This window comes from Coregonus clupeaformis, chromosome 8, assembly GCF_020615455.1.
Source record: "Coregonus clupeaformis isolate EN_2021a chromosome 8, ASM2061545v1, whole genome shotgun sequence".
Lineage (NCBI taxonomy): Eukaryota > Metazoa > Chordata > Actinopteri > Salmoniformes > Salmonidae > Coregonus > Coregonus clupeaformis.
The window spans coordinates 11,457,465-11,477,442 of record NC_059199.1 but is presented as its reverse complement, the minus strand read 5'-3'; the positions used below and the strand labels follow the sequence as shown (position 1 = coordinate 11,477,442).

The 19,978-nt window shown below is 43.7% G+C and overlaps 2 protein-coding genes across 12 annotated transcripts in view; one reads left to right on the top strand and one right to left on the bottom strand.

Annotated features, from left to right (window-relative positions):
* Nucleotides 1-12,537, top strand: part of LOC121571093 (ankyrin-2) — a 143,582-nt gene extending 131,045 nt beyond the window's left edge. The window contains exons 48-52 of the mRNA XM_041882382.2: nt 5,806-5,889; nt 6,236-6,400; nt 9,494-9,682; nt 9,977-10,068; nt 10,524-12,537. Of these exons, the coding sequence (XP_041738316.2) occupies nt 5,806-5,889; nt 6,236-6,400; nt 9,494-9,682; nt 9,977-10,068; nt 10,524-10,794 (801 nt within the window). The 3' untranslated portion in view covers nt 10,795-12,537. The remainder of the gene's footprint in view (nt 1-5,805; nt 5,890-6,235; nt 6,401-9,493; nt 9,683-9,976; nt 10,069-10,523) is intronic.
* Nucleotides 12,538-14,312: 1,775 nt separating this feature from the next.
* Nucleotides 14,313-19,978, bottom strand: part of LOC121571092 (calcium/calmodulin-dependent protein kinase type II delta chain) — a 108,644-nt gene continuing 102,978 nt past the window's right edge. For 10 of the 11 annotated variants that reach the window (XM_041882370.2, XM_041882376.2, XM_041882371.2 and 7 more), the window contains 4 exons: nt 18,899-18,974; nt 18,701-18,795; nt 18,328-18,564; nt 14,313-15,947 (listed from right to left, as the gene is read on the bottom strand). In XM_041882370.2, the coding sequence (XP_041738304.1) occupies nt 18,329-18,564; nt 18,701-18,795; nt 18,899-18,974 (407 nt within the window). In that variant the 3' untranslated portion in view covers nt 14,313-15,947; nt 18,328. The remainder of the gene's footprint in view (nt 15,948-18,327; nt 18,565-18,700; nt 18,796-18,898; nt 18,975-19,978) is intronic. The other variant, XM_041882372.2, reaches the window with a different exon arrangement.

Below are 19,978 nucleotides of genomic sequence, written 5' to 3'. Positions count from 1 at the left end.
AGGTAGCACTGAGGTCAGTCCAGAAGCTGTACCTGTTCCACAAGTGGTACCTTCAGAAACGACCACCGAAACAGCCAAGATCGATCATGATGTAGCTTTGACTGAGACTGTAGAGCCTATACAGACTTCTCCAGAGGAACGTGAAGGTAGCACTGAGGTCAGCTCAGAAGCTGTACCTGGTCTACATGTGGAACCTTCAGAAATGACCATGGAAACAGCCAACGATGTAGCTCCAACTGAGAGTGTTCCAATCATATCTGATATAGTTGTACCTGAATCACCAGCAGTAGAAGTAGTGTGTGAGTATGCATTTGAAACAGGTCACAGATCAGTTTCCCCTCACTCCAAATCCGACTCTGAAGATGAATGGGTCATAGTGTCTGTATCAGATGCAGAGGAAAGACCTCTCTCCCCTGAGTCTTTGCCTGACTACCAACCCATGTCACCTGCAACATTAATGTTAAAGGCAGATGTTGGAATATCATCACCTGAATCTGTGTTATTAGAGAAACAAGTTGAGAAGGATAGACCGCTATCCCCTGAGTCAGCTGAATACAGACCCGTGTCTCTAGAATCAGCGATGTCATTGGTTGACGTTAGATCATCTTCACCTGAATCAATGCATGAGATGAATGACAACAGGTCTCTTTCTCCAGACTCACCCATCCCTCAGTATACAATATCAGGTGTATCACATATGGATTCATGTAATATGGAGTATGCCACAATAGAACACAGGTCATCATCACCTGAATCAATGGCTTCTGGCTCTGAGTATGAGCTAATGGTCATATCACAATCAGATTTAGAGAGTAGGCCATCCTCACCTGATTCCCTAGAATCAGTCGGAAGGAATAGACGGCTATCGCCTGACTCACCAGTGCCTGAGTTTATGAGGATATTATCTCAGTACTTCATGGAGCCCCTTAGTGATAGAACGTCTTCACCTGAATCAGTGTCATCAGACACTGTATTCGTAGCGTTACCTCTAGATTATTGGGCCGATGTCTGTGGAAGGCAATCGTCTCCTGAATCCGGTGCATCAGATGAAGAGTTAAGTTTAGTTATTACAGGTACAGAAACAATGACATTTAAAGCAGGTACGTTGAGTCATGTGACAACTGTTTTAACATCTGAGCGTGTCCCATTGTCACCCAAAGAAAATACCTTGGGTGTCACTCTGTTTTCAGTCCCAGCTAGTGAATTTGAAATAGAGCAGGGACAAATGACCACAACAGATCAAGGCTTACCAAGGGTAATTGGACTAGTAGCAGAAATGGTTACTACATCTACGGAATGGACACAGACAAAGCATTGTTCAGAGCATGCTGAAACCATCCCAACTCCCCAAGCCACTATTGGTTTGGAAGACGTCAAAAAGGTCCAGAGAGACGTCCCAGTAAAGCAACAACCAGTGAAGGTCCAGGACAGAAGAGAGGAAGAAGTAGAGGTCCTGCGCCTCAGTGCTGATTCAATAAAGACCCAGGAAGATCCACGGAGGGTAAGAGAGAGAGAGCATGACGAAGCTGACTTGCACGTGCCATGATATAATGGAATAACTCCCATTCTAATGGAGGATGACAATAACACTGTGTGGTGTAAATGGATGTGTGGATTCAGCAATGTGTTTAGCGAAATGGAGTGTATCTAGGGAATGTTTGTGCGATCACAATGCACTTGGATGGTGGGTGATGTAACTAACCAATTTTGTCTCATTTGAGATGTAATTAACAGTTTGTGAACAAGCACAATCTCATTACGGTAACTTCGTCTGGCACTAAGATGTTGGCGTTTAGAATTGCATGGTTTGTTCTCCAATGGTTTGTTTCATCATTTTGTTCTTGCAGTGATTTAAATGTCACATGATGTTGTGGAAGAAAATTACTAACAAGATCTAGTACTCTGTTAGTGTTATGCAGTTTGTTGACGGGATGTCAGCGGTGCATGCCAACTGACTTGCTGTAACAACACATTTCAGTAATCCATGTTATTTCTAGGCTCCGTCTCAAACTGCCAAGGAAATACTGTTGCAGACGGGTTATGGAAAGATGCAAAACAAATTAGAGTCTACCATGATAATGGAAAGTACTTTACATGAACAAAAGGCAGTTCCAGCCTTCAGTCAAGAAACCAGTGTATCAGGACTGGCATCTAAGACAGCCACACGCTACAAACCTCTGATATCAACTCCATTGCAGATCAGTGAACAAGACCCCTTCACTACCCATAGAGCAGTGACACCTAAACTAAAGGAACCTGACTCTGCCAGTCAGGAATTCTGTGACTGGAGTGAATTTACACAAGAGGAATTCGAGCAGACTCAATCAGGTGAGTTATGTTCGCCGATGTCAAGCCAATTCCTGGTGCCACCAGATTACGAGGCTGTGTTTTCCGGACGCCAGTCTCTGGGAGTCTCTGAGTGTAGCCAGGTGTCTCCCACTGATATGAGTCCAGTTTCTCCAGTCTTCATTGACTCTCTGTCAGATAAGAGTGAGGTCACAACCACCACCCTGAAGGTTCTTGAGTCCGCTTCCAAGTCTGCTACACCTGGAGCCGCAGAAGCTTTTGAATTCTCCCCAGACTTTAAGCGAGTGCTCGGCGAATTTGAGAAATCACTCTCTGCATTTGGACCAGATATCCAATCAGATTCCTCCCAGGAATACTCAGACCTGGAGTTCTTTGACTGCAAAGATGACTTGTCAGACTTCTCAGAGCCAGAGGATCTGGAGCCTGAGGTCCTCTACCACATCGAAGAGCCTCCGTCCCCAACCCCCTTCGGCAGCACCCCGGAAACAGGCTTCCTCAAAGGGAGCCCTTTCCTACGGGTGGATGAACAAAAGCGCTTCTCATCGGGTAGTGAAAGTCTTGGGGATTATGGCATTTATGACAGACCAGAAAGTGAAAGTGAAACTGTACCCATGTGTGAGGAGCTTCCCTCCAGGTCGCGGGCAGGGTACGATGACGATGAATACTCTCTGGAACAGGTAAGAGGTCGAGCATGACGACTGCACCCTGCCCTGGCTCGTGTCCCAGCTTCTCAGGCTGATTGCAGTGTTACCACAGTCCGGAGAGGACATCAACTCACTCAAACACAGAGACTAATACAATAAACTTATGAGTGGTGTGTTTGCATGCGTATATACTTACCAAACAATACACTGTAAGTCAAACCACTTCAAAGTGGGGTCACTGACCAACACAATGGAATAATCATGGGACAAAAGCCTGATCAGTAAGGAAAATACTTATCTATGAGAATGTTTGTTTGCTGTGTTTGCGAGTTATTTTCATATTTTCAGCTAGGCTATCTGATACAATGAAGAGAACCTACAGTACATACGAATACGTTCTATAAAAAAATTTTGTGAAATAATTGTCATACATTCACTGTCAATACTTCATATTCCACATCAACATTCCATACAGAGGTGCTTGTTTGAAACTTTGACCACAATTCCTTTGGATGATCATTGACACATCTTGCATGGCTGGTTTTGTTGAAGGGTGTTGTACAGCTATGCCTTCTCTTCATCTTCCATCTCCAACATCATTTCATAGAACCTCTCTCATATTTTTAATTTCTCTGAAAAAATGTATGTCAGGTCGACGATAGCCTACTTCTGAATGCCTTTTTGGCATTCCAATGAAAGAAAAGAAGGCAACGGTGTCATTATAACCACGTTATAATGATCTACTATGCTCACAATGGCTGTGTGCTGTCTCTCAGGAGATAAATGAGGAGCTAGGGTTGCTGTCGTCGGATAGCTCGGAGGAGGAGGTGTTGACCACCAGGGTGGTCCGACGCAGAGTTGTCATCCAGGTATCGGGCATTGGAGAGCATGTGGAGGAGTGGGCCCTGCCCTAGTGTGCTGTGGTGCTGGGTTTAGATGGGAGTTGAGTTTTAGCTTGTGGGTAGTTTTTCTGCTGTGCTGAACTTTGAGTAATGCCTATAATATACACTGCTCAAAAAAAATAAAGGGAACACTTAAACAACACAATGTAACTCCAAGTCAATCACACTTCTGTGAAATCAAACTGTCCACTTAGGAAGCAACACTGATTGTCAATAAATGTCACATGCTGTTGTGCAAATGGAATAGACAACAGGTGGAAATTATAGGCAATTAGCAAGACACCCCCAATAAAGGACTGGTTTTGCAGGTGGTGACCACAGACCACTTCTCAGTTCCTATGCTTCCTGGCTGATGTTTTGGTCACTTTTGAATGCTGGCGGTGCTTTCACTCTAGTGGTAACATGAGACGGAGTTTACAGCCCACACAAGTGGCTCAGGTAGTGCAGCTCATCCAGGATGGCACATCAATGCGAGCTGTGGCAAGAAGGTTTGCTGTGTCTGTCAGCGTAGTGTCCAGAGCATGGAGGCGCTACCAGGAGACAGGCCAGTACATCAGGAGACGTGGAGGAGGCCGAAGGAGGGCAACAACCCAGCAGCAGGACTGCTACCTCCGCCTTTGTGCAAGGAGGAGCAGGAGGAGCACTGCCAGAGCCCTGCAAAATGACCTCCAGCAGGCCACAAATGTGCATGTGTCTGCTCAAACGGTCAGAAACAGACTCCATGAGGGTGGTATGAGGGCCCGACGTCCACAGGTGGGGGTTGTGCTTACAGCCCAACACCGTGCAGGACATTTGGCATTTGCCAGAGAACAGCAAGATTGGCAAATTCGCCACTGGCGCCCTGTGCTCTTCACAGATGAAAGCACGTTCACACTGAGCACGTGACAGACGTGACAGAGTCTGGAGACGCCGTGGAGAACGTTCTGCTGTCTGCAACATCCTCCAGCATGACCGGTTTGGTGGTGGGTCAGTCATGGTGTGGGGTGGCATTTCTTTGGGGGCGCACAGCCCTCCATGTGCTCGCCAGAGGTAGCCTGACTGCCATTAGGTACCGAGATGAGATCCTCAGACCCCCTTGTGAGACCATATGCTGGTGCGGTTGGCCCTGGGTTCCTCCTAATGCAAGACAATGCTAGACCTCATGTGGCTGGAGTGTGTCAGCAGTTCCTGCAAGAGGAAGGCATTGATGCTATGGACTGGCCCGCCCGTTCCCCAGACCTAAATCCAATTGAGCACATCTGGGACATCATGTCTCGCTCCATCCACCAACGCCACGTTGCACCACAGACTGTCCAGGAGTTGGCGGATGCTTTAGTCCGGTCTGGGAGGAGATCCCTCAGGAGACCATCCGCCACCTCATCAGGAGCATGCCCAGGCGTTGTAGGGAGGTCATACAGGCACGTGGAGGTCAACACACTACTGAGCCTAATTTTGACTTGTTTTAAGGACATTACATCAAAGTTGGATCAGCCTGTAGTGTGGTTTTCCACTTTAATTTTGAGGGTGACTCCAAATCCAGACCTCCATGGGTTGATAAATTTGATTTCCATTGATAATTTTTGTGTGATTTTGTTGTCAGCACATTCAACTATGTAAAGAAAAAAGTATTTAATAAGATTATTTCATTCATTCAGATCTAGGATGTGTTATTTTTGTGTTCCCTTTATTTTTTTGAGCAGTGTATATATTTTCATATTTTGATTTCTGTCTCATTCTGTCTCCACTTTGTTTTATAATGCACCCTCATATGCCATATCATTTTGTTCTGTGACAGATTGATTCAATCTTTGTGGTCTTAGGTAATGGTTAAAAATGACTGGTTTATTTCCCTTTTTGAGTGGGGTTTGCAACGTTTAAACCGGTTCATCTGTGGACTTGCCTTAACTCCAGTGTGTGTTCCGGGTCTGTTAGGTTAGTGGTCTGACTGTGCATCTACTATGTTCTCTCTCCAGGCGGATGCCCTGCCAGACATCCCTCCGCAGACAGTGACAGAAGAACAGTACATGGATGAGCACGGAAACATGGTAGTCAAGAAGGTAAAGGGACATTTTATACCTACATTCACAGACACGTACCTCTAGAACACCCCGATTTACAGTAGACCTCAACAATATAAGGACAAATATAAGGACAAATATAAGGACAAATATAAGACAAATATAAGACAAATATAAGGACAAATATAAGACAAATATAAGACAAATATAAGACAAATATAAGACAAATATAAGGACAAATATAAGCACCAAATTATGATTATTTATTACGTAACTACAATTTTTTCCCAGGCAAATAAGTGTGTTTGTTCTTATACGACCTATTCATGCAGCTCAGTGCTCTACTAGTGATAACATTTCTCTCTCTCTGGTCTCTCTCCCCCAGATCACACGGAAGGTGATCCGTAAGTACTTCTCTCCAGACGGTGTGGCGAGAGAGGAGGTGACGGTGGAGGGATCTCAGCAGGAGATGGTCGGCGTGGAGGAGGGAGACGGCTTCTCCAAGGTGGTGAAAAGGACTGTGGTCCGAAGTGAGGGAGATCAGACTGAGGTCAGTCCGTCCATTGTCTTTGTGTCTATACATTTACGTCATTTAGCAGACGCTCTTATCCAGAGCGACAAACAGTAGTGAGTGCATACATTTTCATATTTTGTTTGTACTGGTCCCCCATGGGAATCAAACCCACAACTCCCGGCGTTGCAAGTGCCATGTTCTACCAACTGAGCCACACAGGCTTTCTTTGGGGTCAATATTCCAGTATTTCTGAAAACGATTGAATATTACATGATTTATGCAGTAATTATACTGTAGATATTGTGATGTCACAGGGGTGTCTGTCAGCTAGAACACTACACCTCCCATAACCCCCTGCGCTACAGGTCACCTGACCAATTAAGTAGCTGAGTGATGGGTTACTTGGAGCATGCCACAAGGGGAGCTGCAAAATGCATAGCAAAGTTGACCCTTTTCATCCGACTATCAAGAGATTGTTACATAGGCGTCTGTTGTCACAAAGAGTTTTGGAAATACGCTGTGATCTGAACCACCTTTTTTTTTTCATGTTTTTTTCTTTCTGTATCAAAAAGGGGCTTAGGTGGTGGGCGTGGCAGGGGGCGTGGCAGGGGGTATGGCAGCGCATTGGTACCAACCATTAGTATGTGTGTAACGGGGCTGAGCTAAAGCAGTGTTTGTGAGACAAGGGCGGATACAGAAGGGGCACAGGGCCGAGGCGTTTTTTACATCAACATCTGTAGAGTCAGAATGGTTTGAGCTCTATGATGCTCACAAGCTACAGAGCCATTAGAAGGTAAAGGGTTATTCTACATAGAAGATCATAGGAAATCCCAGGACATAGTGTCTATAATACTGTAATAAGCTCACATAGTTGCTGTCACAGACTCCACACAGTTGTCACTGACTAGTTGGATATTCACTTCCCACTGAGCAAACAATTTCTGTTCTTCATATAATTCATTTGGATCAGATTTTTGCTTTGGCAAACCTTATTTTCTTTATTGACATTTGAGGGAAAAAAGTATTTGATCCCCTGCTGATTTTGTATGTTTGCCCACTGACAAAGTAATGATCAGTCTATAATTTTAATGGTAGGTTTATTTGAACAGTGAGAGACAGAATAACAACAAAAAAATCCAGAAAAACGCATGTCAAAAATGTTATAAATTGATTTGCATTTTAATGAGGGAAATAAGTATTTGACCCCCTCTCAATCAGAAAGATTTCTGGCTCCCAGGTGTCTTTTATGCAGGTAACGAGCTGAGATTAGGAGCACACTCTTAAAGGGAGTGCTCCTAATCTCAGCTTGTTACCTGTATTAAAGACACCTGTCCACAGAAGCAATCAATCAATCAGATTCCAAACTCTCCACCATGGCCAAGACCAAAGAGCTCTCCAAGGATGTCAGGGACAAGATTGTAGACCTACACAAGGCTGGAATCGGCTACAAGACCATCGCCAAGCAGCTTGGTGAGAAGGTTACAACAGTTGGTGCGATTATTCGCAAATGGTAGAAACACAAAAGAACTGTCAATCTCCCTCGGCCTGGGGCTCCATGCAAGATCTCACCTTGTGGAGTTGCAATGATCATGAGAACGGTGAGGAATCAGCCCAGAACTACACGGGAGGATCTTGTCAATGATCTCAAGGTAGCTGGGACCATAGTCACCAAGAAAACAATTGGTAACACACTACGCCGTGAAGGACTGAAATCCTGCAGCGCCCGCAAGGTCCCCCTGCTCAAGAAAACACATATACAGGCCCGTCTGAAGTTTGCCAATGAACATCTGAATGATTCAGAGGAGAACTGGGTGAAAGTGTTGTGGTCAGATGAGACCAAAATTGAGCTCTTTGGCATCAACTCAACTCGCCGTGTTTGGAGGAGGAGGAATACTGCCTATGACCCCAAGAACACCATCCCCAAACGTACAAAATCCCCAAACTTACAAAAAATTGGCAAACGTACAAAATCAGCAGGGGATCAAATACTTTTTTCCCTCACTGTAGTTTTGTGTTCTATTTGTAGCCCTGGTTGTCCTGAAAATAAAATGGTAAAACACTTCATTGTGAGGCTAAATATAAAGGCTGGACATGCCGATAAATGAAAGTCAGATAAATGAAAAGCTGATTTTACTAAGCTAACATATAGAATTGTTTTAAGATGGTCATACCATGGATCATTCAGCTATTTGATTTTGAATTTTAGGACCCCTTTAGGTATAAAAAAATATATAAAAAAATGATTTGATAAAATATTAAATTTGGCCTTTACTGCTATAGCCCATAGAAACACATTGAATAACACATTCATAAATGGCAAAACAGACAGTCAAAATAAAATAATGAAATCATAAGGAATAAGGTTTAGAAGTGTCTGTCCTATATCTAGTAGACATAAGAAAGCTCAGGAAATATTTTTGGTATTTTGGACACATATTTAACCCCTTATTTGTGTTGCCACAAAACTACCTCCATACTTCCATTTGTTTGTATGAGTTACCTTCAGACGAGTCCTGTGACACTTCTGAGGGTCGTAGAGCAAAACGGAGAAGACCATTTAGAGTCTTCCCTTTCCATACTGGGGTCATATTAGTTTGTAGCTTACCGACTTCAGATGAGTCCCGTGACACTTGTGGGGGTCGTAGAGTAAAACGGAGGACAACATCGTGTTTGTGAGAGTCTCCCCTTTCCATAGAGTGGTCATAACCGCTCGGACGCTGCAGACGTTTACGTGAAATTACCGGTGGTCTGACAAACACCGCTGTAGCTCGGGCACCTTCCAGGCCGACATAAATGGATGTGATGGATTTAGACGCAGCCCACCTGATATCTCTAGCTTAAACTGACGGATTTTGATGTGGATTGTTTTATTATTTTACTTAGGTAGATGCACGGGTGCATCAGTAGACTCTTAAGGAATAATTATTAAAGGTCTTATAAATTATTGATATGTACCCATTGATTCTTGATGAATATAACTTATAAATGAGCTTAGATTAATAGTCGTAACCCATCAGAACCCAAACTATAAACTTGTTTTACTCCAATAAAGTAAATGTAGACAAACACTATTTAGCCTTGTATCCTACTCTATCAGTGACCTTTGAACCCTATGTTTGACCTCTCCAGTTGACCTTTTCGGAGCCCCTGGCCCTGGGGGCCACCACAGCCTCGGACTTCAAGTCGGAGCAGGTGCAGGGCCGAAAGGTCAGCAAGTTGGTCAAGACGACGGTGGTGAGGGGCGAGAGGATGGAGAAGCAGACGGGTGACCCCTCTCTGGCCGCAGACCTCCCCTCGGCCAAAGAGGACTTTGAGAAGGTCAGTAGTTTGAGGGAGACCAGTTGTGATATAAAGCCAGGAGGGTATTTTCTACCTCAGTGGCTTGAGAAGAGCAGGTTGAGCTGGGTCAAGTGTTGTAAAGGGATACTGTGCCTGGAAGATAAAGCTGAATGCTTAGAGCTTTATAACATGCCATTGAAATGGTTCTTGACTGACATGTTTGTTACTGTTTGACCTGGTAAAAACCTTATTGAAGACTTAACTCAACTCTAGGACCAGACACAGGGGGTTTTGGTGTTTGAAATGTCCCTTTCCTTGTTCTGTCACATCCAGGCATTGAGTTATGCTGGAGGCTTTGGGAAAATTCAACTTCCCCATTTAGTAGAGAAAGAGGTTGTGAAGGACGACGGTTCTGTGGTCAAAAGGTTTGAGAACAGCATGGGAGTGTTCATTCATTAACCCAAGGTGTCCATGTTTGTACACTCCTGTTAGTTTTATGAGTGATTTATCTTAACCTTTTAGATTACATGCTTAGATAAAATGCTAAGATTCTGACCTGGGCACGTGCAAGGTAAGTTACCCATAAAAGGGCGTGTTTAAGATTACTCATATGGTTGCTGTTGCTAATGGTAGAGAGAAGGCTAACCTGCATGGGGTTTTTTGAGATGTGGATTAGCTAGAAAGGTCTGAGTCACTATGACCATAGTTTTGTTCAAAAGCCTGTCAACGAAGCTTTGACCAAACTTTCAGGTTCTTTTGAAATGATTGGTTAATCAAGTCTAATGACTTCTCTCTTCCATCTCCCTCCCTCCCTCCCTCCCTCCCTCCCCCCCCACACCTCCTCCCTCCTTCTCTCTCTCTTTCTCTGTCCCATCTCCAGAACCCAGATGTGTAAGTCTCGTACCCAGAAGAGGACTGTGGTGAGAGATGCCCAGGGTAAGCATGTGCACCTGGAGCGGCTGGACGACACCCCAGAGACCCTGCAACCCGACGCCCTTCAGCAACACCTGCACCTGCTGCTCCAAAGCTACTGCTCCAAGGAGGAGGAGGGAGGAGAGAAGGAGGAGGAGGGAGGAGAGAAGGAGGAGGAGGGAGGAGAGAAGAAGAAAGAGGGAGGAGAGGAGGAGGAGGAGGGGGAGAGAAAAAAGTAGTGATGGGCTTTTTTGATTTGCTGGCTGAGTTGTTTGTCTTCCCTTTTGGCCCCGCCCCCCATGCTATGTAAGCCTCCTATCCACGAAAAGCTTATGAAGTATTGTAAGCTAATCTCTGACACAATTCTGACCCCTCAATGACCCCTGACCTTTACTGCCCAGCGAGACTTCCCCTGCTAAAGACACTGGATTGTGTTTTTGTTCGATTTTTGTTTTTCCCTTTTGTGGCAAATAATGGAACACTTTTTATTTTGTTTTTATCCTTTTGACTTGTTTCCTGTTTGTTTTGCTCATTTTGTGACCAAAGATAGCTCCCCTTTTCTCGTCAGGTGACTTAGAATATATTTTTTGTCATTATCCTTTTGTTTGGTTCTTTTAGTTTTGGCTGCTGTGGTACAATAAAAAAACAACACAAACAAAATGCAACGAAAGGAAAAAACTACAGGAAGAGGGGGCACCTCGCACGTTCGCCTCGTGCAGAGGCCTCTGTCTGAAGGAACGATTGTAAACATTTGTAAATAGAGAAGAAACATGCTCGGACTGGGAGAAAACAAAGCAAACAGCAATTCAAAAGCATTTGTTATATTTGTCCCACGGTACCTGCTGTATACGTATGCGTACCAATCTTTTCTGAGGTCAAGGGTGAAAGGTCATAGCAGAGTTTACCCTTTTCATCTGACTATCAAGAGATTGTTACGTAGTAGTCAGTTGTCACAAAGAGTTTTGGAAAGATACTGTTAAAAGGACTTTTGAATCAGATAAGCGCAAATACGCTGTGATCTGAACCACCCTTTTACTGAAGCAAATCATCCCCATATAACCCTCCACTACAGTTCAGTTTACAAAGTTGGCTCAAGGTGGTTACGTGTGTAATGATGTGGTGTAGTTTTTTTTTATATGAGCTTTGTGAACACACGTTAAGCCCCACCCCCAGGTACCGTCTATCCCTCTGTTTCTGTCTTGTGTAGTCACACTTCCTGCTGAGCAGTGCATCAGACTGCTGCCACCTCTGTGTGTGTGTGTGCACGTATGTATGTGAGTGTGTTTGTGTGTTAGTTCATAGTATCCTCACCGACATTGCGACCTGCCATTTGCAAAAGTAGTGATCCAGAATGTTCTCTTTTCTTGTCTTTCATGTACGCGCTCTTATCTTCCATTACTGCACCTATAGGTCATAACACTAGGTACGTCTCCCCTCCTCCCCTCTCATAAGGTCTTATCTTCCATTACTGCACCTATAGGTCATAACACTAGGTACGTCTCCCCTCCCATAAGCTCTTATCTTCCATTACTGCACCTATAGGTCATAACACTAGGTACGTCTCCCCTCCTCCCCTCCCATAAGCTCTTATCTTCCATTACTGCACCTATAGGTCATAACACTAGGTACGTCTCCCCTCCCATAAGCTCTTATCTTCCATTACTGCACCTATAGGTCATAACACTAGGTACGTCTCCCCTCCCATAAGCTCTTATCTTCCATTACTGCACCTATAGGTCATAACACTAGGTACGTCTCCCCTCCCATAAGGTCTTATCTTCCATTACTGCACCTATAGGTCATAACACTAGGTACGTCTCCCCTCCTCCCCTCCCATGAGTCACTTGTGCGTGCCATCTCACCCGTTCATTTCCCCCGATCAATGACTTTGATTAAAGGTATACTTAGCGATATGACGTAGATGCAGAAAGTAAACATAGTGGGTCAATTTCCACAACAACTAAGAGCGTTGAAGCGTGAGGCTCAACTTCTCCACTGTTTTGGTTCTGTCGCTACCACGCTGTGAACAGCGTGAATCGAACCCGTGCACATGCGCAGAAACTGTGTGAGAGCGAACTCTTGCATCTCGCTCATCTCAATATATCCAGTGCTGCTCATGGAAACGTAATTTCATTGGGTCTACCTTTAAGCCTGTTAAGATTGTACAAGCGAGTATAGGACAGAGAGAGAACAGTGCGCTGTAGTTGTTCTGTTTTATTTCCTGTTATTGATTTTAAAAAATCTGTTGGTGGTTTTATGGTATCCAATAAATGGTGATAAACTCAAAAGATTGGCACATCATCTTGAGTTTCTGACAGATTATTTTTGGTCTTACCGGCTTCCTGTTTGCCTGTGATGGTATCGTGGAGATGGAAGATCCTTTATGTTAAAACCATTGGCCCTTTTACATGCATTATTTCTCGCGCAGTGGAACGCTCTTGTTCTGAGGGCAGCTATGTGATTGGTTGGATGGCCAAGGGACGGAGCTTGAGCTATATGATTGGCTGGAATGGGCCAAGGGCTGGAGCTTGTGACCAGTGACAGGTGAAAATCAAATGAGAAAAGCAACGTTAGCGGAAGGTTTGTGGATGGATGAACGAATTAATCGTGTTAAACGCAGTTTGCGACATTAAGGTCCCTGGTTCGATTCCCCATGCTTCTTGTTTATTAAACTAACTTCATCTTACTTTCTAAAGTTAATTGTTCACATTTCTTACATAATCATTTATTTTGACTGGTTCAAACATCCAACTGATGGATTGGTGCCTGGGTGGCAGAGGTCGTAAAAAACACAGGTTGCCATGCAGAAGGTGCCTAATTTGAATCCCAGTGTAGTTTTTGTTTCCTTCACATTTCTTGCCTAAACGTTCTGCCCTCAGAACAAGCTCTACTGTTAAATACCATCCATGCGATATCATTGTGAATTTGGCCCCCGCAGGCTTGCAAGGCCTATTAATTTCAACTGGCATAAATGGGAGCGGAGTAAACTCTGAGCAGTCTTCTGCAGATGACATCTTTGCCCATTTTAATTTTGTTTCTATTTATTTATTGATGTCCAGTCATGCTCCTCCCCTCTTCCAGTGGGCGGAGCCATGAGTGTGTTTTATGTGTGTGTTTGTGTTGAAGATGGGAAAGGGAATTGCAATTAAAACTCTTCGACCGATAAGAAGTTGCCATTGTACACAAGGCTTCACTTGAATTCTGAAATGCTCTGGAAACCATGACTGAAACAAATGCAGAAACAAAAACAGAACTGACATGGATGTACTGTGATCTTGGGCTGGCTGGCTGAAAGCATTGTTGGTTTTATCTGTGGTACAGACTTTATCTATGTAATCTATCTAATATTACAGTTCCTCACTTTGCCAATTTACTTTGTGTGATCAAAAGTGAGAAACTAAAAAAAAACAAAAGAAACCTGTCAAAAACGTACATTTGATTTGATGAATCCGCATCTTGTTTCCATGGTGATATCCATATTACACATATAAATATCTATGAGGGCATGTATTAGTTATGAAGCTAATAAAAAAGGAGGAAAAAAACTGAATGGCTAACATGGTATAGCAGCTACAGTGTACGTGGCAGAATATTAAATTGTACATGTGTCAAATGTGTATGGTGTGGTTGTCATTTTTCCTAACCATGCTTTGAAGGATTACATTACAGCCATAAGTAAAACGAAACTTTTTTTTACAGTGATCACCTCACAAAGTTTAAGCTATGGGCAAAGTGACATGGAAATAAGAGATTTGGCAGAAATCACACATTTTATTTGATATTTCTTAAACATCTATCAGTCCTTTCTCATCATGACAACAATATACACTTTGTCCCATAGTACAGTTGAACATAACTTTTTAAAATTATTATTGTGTTGTCTCACCATCCCTGTAGGAACAATTCATAAATGGGGGAAGTAACGGTTCTTAACGCCACGGTGGATATCCTAATGGCAAACCTACCCAGTGCCTTTCATCTCAAGCGTTGTGTAACATCACTAAATATTCTAGGTTGACCTTTATTCTATTTTACTGTATCACTAATTCCCTTACATTTCCATTGGCAAAACTAACCTAAAACACACCCATTTATGAAAATATCTACCAACTAGGAAAAACTGACCAGAACAATGTGATCCCATATAACTGTCTCCCTTCTCCTCAGTATAAAACATTGTGTGTTGCAACTTGTCAAGTAGAGTAACTAACACCCAGGTGTCAGTGGTAAAAGGGGCTAGTAAAAGGCTATTTATTTTCTTTCATAGGTTCTTATGGATGGACATCGGACAGACCAAAAAAAACAGAGAACCATTCGCTATACATGACAGGGTCAATAGTTCCACCGATATGTGAGGACAGGAAGAAATGATAAACAATTAGCCTGTCAATTCCACAATATAAAAAAGAAAAAATATAACCCCCTCCCCAAAAACATACATCATGATCATCAACCTTATGAAAATATAATGATTGGACTTTAAAACAGTGTTCCATATGTCATACAATGGCTTTCAGTAATATATGTGAACATTATATCTATAGTTTACATTCTATCATTGAGAATTCTGTCACGTTGCGATGACGCAGACTCAAACACATATCATAAAACATAGGATAAAATTAGACCCTTAACATAAATTGTCAATAAAAATTCCCAGTAATCATACTTAATATTGAGCAAGTTGAGAACAACTTGAATTGTTAAAAGATTGCAAACTAAGCTCATATTTAAACAGTTTAATATTCCAGAGTTTAAGCAAAGATATAGCGATTCACGTCAATCACAAGTCTATACATCACCAAAACAAAAGCAAGCTCATGTTTGTTGTTCACTTACGTTCTTATAGATTTTTCTGCACAAAGACTGACATTTCAAAAAGGATTGACAGACTGCGATATGTTGGTTTAAGGCTAAACCTATATCACGTTAGTTATTGGGATTGATGTGTAATATTCAGATGATATGAATACCTTGTTGGCTCACCGCACGTCCCTGACACTGATCATGTTGAAACACAGAGCTATATACATTGTATATTACTGAAGATTGAATATTTTCCCATTCAAACTTAAAACAAGGAAAAAAATCAGTTATAGAATTTTGAAAAACATGTTTAGTTATAAATGTCCTGCGATGAGAGAAGAATGTGAAGAATGGAACAATGCGATAAAACAACAAACATTTTCACTCTTAAATGACATCGTCAAGATCGTTGTTTTTTCTTCTCATCTCCTGCAAGAAGAATCTTCAGTCCAGCATCGACGACATGTAAACAACACTCTGAGATGGCAGAGTTACAGCGTTGGAACGTGATTGGACGAGGACGTGAGACAGTTGGTAGGCGGGGTCCATAGGTCAGCAACAGCTGCAGGATAGGGGGTAATCTCAACTGCAACACAAAGATAATGAGAAATTGACTTATTTTACATTTAGTAATTAGTAACTTGTGTTGTATTGTAAAAATGTGTTTGAGGCTAGAGAAAGACCAAAGCAGAAACAAAGCAGCCCAAGCTAGCTACAGTGGGGAGAACAAGTATTTGATATTTTATACACTTCTATTGGGTTCAGGTCTGGAGACTGGCTAGGCCACTCCAGGACCTTGAGATGCTTCTTACGGAGCCACTCCTTAGTTGCCCTGGCTGTGTGTTTCGGGTTGTTGTCATGCTGGAAGACCCAGCCACGACCCATCTTCAATGCTCTTACTGAGGAAGGAGGTTGTTGGCCAAGATCTCGCGATACATGGCCCCATCCATCCTCCCCTCAATACGGTGCAGTCGTCCTGTCCCCTTTGCAGAAAAGCATCCCCAAAGAATGATGTTTCCACCTCCATGCTTCACGGTTGGGATGGTGTTCTTGGGGTTGTACTCATCCTTCTTCTTCCTCCAAACACGGCGAGTGGAGTTTAGACCAAAAAGCTATATTTTTGTCTCATCAGACCACATGACCTTCTCCCATTCCTCCTCTGGATCATCCAGATGGTCATTGGCAAACTACAGACGGGCCTGGACATGCGCTGGCTTGAGCAGGGGGACCTTGCATGTGCTGCAGGATTTTAATCCATGACGGCGTAGTGTGTTACTAATGGTTTTCTTTGAGACTGTGGTCCCAGCTCTCTTCAGGTCATTGACCAGGTCCTGCCGTGTAGTTCTGGGCTGATCCCTCACCTTCTTCATGATCATTGATGCCCCACGAGGTGAGATCTTGCATGGAGCCCCAGACCGAGGGTGATTGACCGTCATCTTGAACTTCTTCCATTTTCTAATAATTGCGCCAACAGTTGTTGCCTTCTCACCAAGCTGCTTGCCTATTGTCCTGTAGCCCATCCCAGCCTTGTGCAGGTCTACAATTTTATCCCTGATGTCCTTACACAGCTCTCTGGTCTTGGCCATTGTGGAGAGGTTGGAGTCTGTTTGATTGAGTGTGTGGACAGGTGTTTTTATACAGGTAACGAGTTCAAACAGGTGCAGTTAATACAGGTAATGAGTGGAGAACAGGAGGGCTTCTTAAAGAAAAACTAACAGGTCTGTGAGAGCCGGAATTCTTACTGGTTGGTAGGTGATCAAATACTTATGTCATGCAATAAAACGCAAATTAATTACTTAAAAATCATACAATGTGATTTTCTGGATTTTTGTTTTACATTCTGTCTCTCACAGTTGAAGTGTACCTATGATAAAAATTACAGACCTCTACATGCTTTGTAAGTAGGAAAACCTGCAAAATCGGCAGTGTATCAAATACTTGTTCTCCCCACTGTAGCTCCTGGATAAAGCGGGTTAGGTGGGCTAAGCTACAGTCAATTACAGTCACCAATCCGACTAGCTAAGGATGATCAGGGCTAAAGAGGAACATAGTACAGACCACACTACATACAGTAGCAGACTAGTAACTACATAGTACAGACCACACTACATACAGTAGCAGACTAGTAACTACATAGTACAGACCACACTACATACAGTAGCAGACTAGTAACTACATAGTGCAGGTGGAGCCGATACAGGACAGCTACAGGACAGCTACAGGACCGCTACAGCTACAGGACAGCTACAGGACAGCTACAGGACAGATACAGGACAGCTACAGGACCGCTACAGCTACAGGACCGCTACAGCTACAGGACAGCTACAGCTACAGGACAGCTACAGCTACAGGACAGATACAGCTACAGGACAGCTACAGGACAGCTACAGCTACAGGACAGATACAGCTACAGGACAGCTACAGCTACAGGACAGCTACAGCTACAGGACAGCTACAGCTACAGGACAGCTACAGCTACAGGACAGCTACAGCTACAGGACAGCTACAGCTACAGGACAGCTACAGCTACAGGACAGATACAGCTACAGGACAGATACAGCTACAGGACAGCTACAGCTACAGGACAGATACAGCTACAGGACAGCTACAGCTACAGGACAGCTACAGGACAGATACAGCTACAGGACAGATACAGGACAGATACAGCTACAGGACAGATACAGCTACAGGACAGCTACAGCTACAGGACAGCTACAGGACAGCTACAGGACAGATACAGCTACAGGACAGATACAGGACAGATACAGCTACAGGACAGATACAGCTACAGGACAGATACAGCTACAGGACAGATACAGATGCAGGACCGATACAGGACATGGACTGTAAGTACATCTTACTTAGCCAGGTAGGGATATCAGGGCCAAAGAAGAACCAATCTAGCTACATAGCTCCACAATGAATTCAGCCGACCAAGACAGCACTATGAGAGCACCTCTAGTCACCTTACTTGGCGGGCACAGTGGGTGAGCCGGAGCGGTGGAAGTGGATGTTCTGCCACTTGGCGTCACGGCGGTGCCAGATGCGGGTCTCCTCTGACTGCATGGTGCGTGGCATGCCGCTGGCGTCCATGTACTGGGTGAGGCGGATGTAGGCGATGCAAGCCGCGTCGTCGCCGATCAGGTGCACGTGGGGGTTGAGAAGGATGGTGTGGACGGGCCCTTGCTTGCTCCTGGACAGAGCTGGGGGGAGACAGAGGGAAATTGATCAAATTAGTACACAATCATGGTAATTAATGCTTCTACAGCCATTGGTTTTTATATAGCTATGTGTCAATCTTTACTGCTACAAGTGCATAATGGAATGCAGGTGCTTTACCGTTCTCAAAGTAGAACTTGTGGAAGTCGGTTCCCTCCACTAGGTTTCCCAAGGCCTCTGGTTCAAAGGATGTCAGGCCGGGATCACATATTTTCCTGTAGGACAGAAGAAGGGGAACACAAAACGATGTAGATCGGAAGGCATATGTTTTTTTTTATTTTTTTTTATTGTGCAGTGTTAAAATCCCAAATCACTAACGTGTAGGCTTCAAAGTCTCCATTGTTGATGGCCTCAATCAGCTGCTCAGTCACTTTGATGATCTCCTGCTTACGAGCTGACAGGGAGAGTAAGAGACAGAGAGGAAAGAGAGACCTTTTCACAAGTTGGTTCCACAACCATAGGTGATTAGACTAAGACACCTCTTATGTGTTGAGTCATCTAGTGAGTGAGTGAGTCTCCGTAGAGAAGTTGAGGGATTTACATGAACCCAAGTAGTGGTAACAATGCAGCCCAAAACACAGGCACAAGGTTCAGGGGCCAAGGGGTGTATTCATTACGGCAATTCTGTTGCAAAATGTTTACTCCAAACTAAAAACGTTTAGCAACGAAAACTAGAGTTTCTATTGGACAAATTCAGGTGGGTCCCTCCCCATTTCGTTCCGTTTGCTCTTGTTTGGTTCTTAAACAGTAAACGGTTTCCGTTGCAAGACATAATGAATACACCACGGGTTCACCACTTCCACACACACACACACACACACACACACACACACACACACACACACGGGAGAATCAGTGTGTTTCACCATCATTACCACAGATAACACAGACTACATGATTTCATTACCTCGCAAATTACGTAGGCAAGCTAAGAGATAATGAATGTAAAGAAAAACAAAGGTTTTGTGGTTTTAGCAAATCTCTTATTGTGCTCAACAACATGAATTTGAGGTAGATGTCAAATGGAATGGTAGTGAGACTGACCCATAGAAAACACGCATCAAAACTTTTGCTCCTTTTAGGGACTAAGAGAAACGCTATTAGCTCTTTACCTTCAACACTTTGGTCCCCTCTGACACTGTCAATCGACGTGACTGACAGAACACAAAGGATGCAAATAAGAAACATTTTCCCCTCAGTTCTGAGTACTTCTCAGAAGATTGTTCACCAGTGGCAGCAAAATACTCCAATGGAGGCTCCACAGATATTGACCGAGTGAAAGACCAACAACACTCCAGCTGTGTCATACATTAGCCATCAGTGATTAGCTACTAGTCTGGCAGCTAGTCTGATACAGCTGAAAAAAATAGGGTCAGTTTACTCAACGAGTTCTTCGAC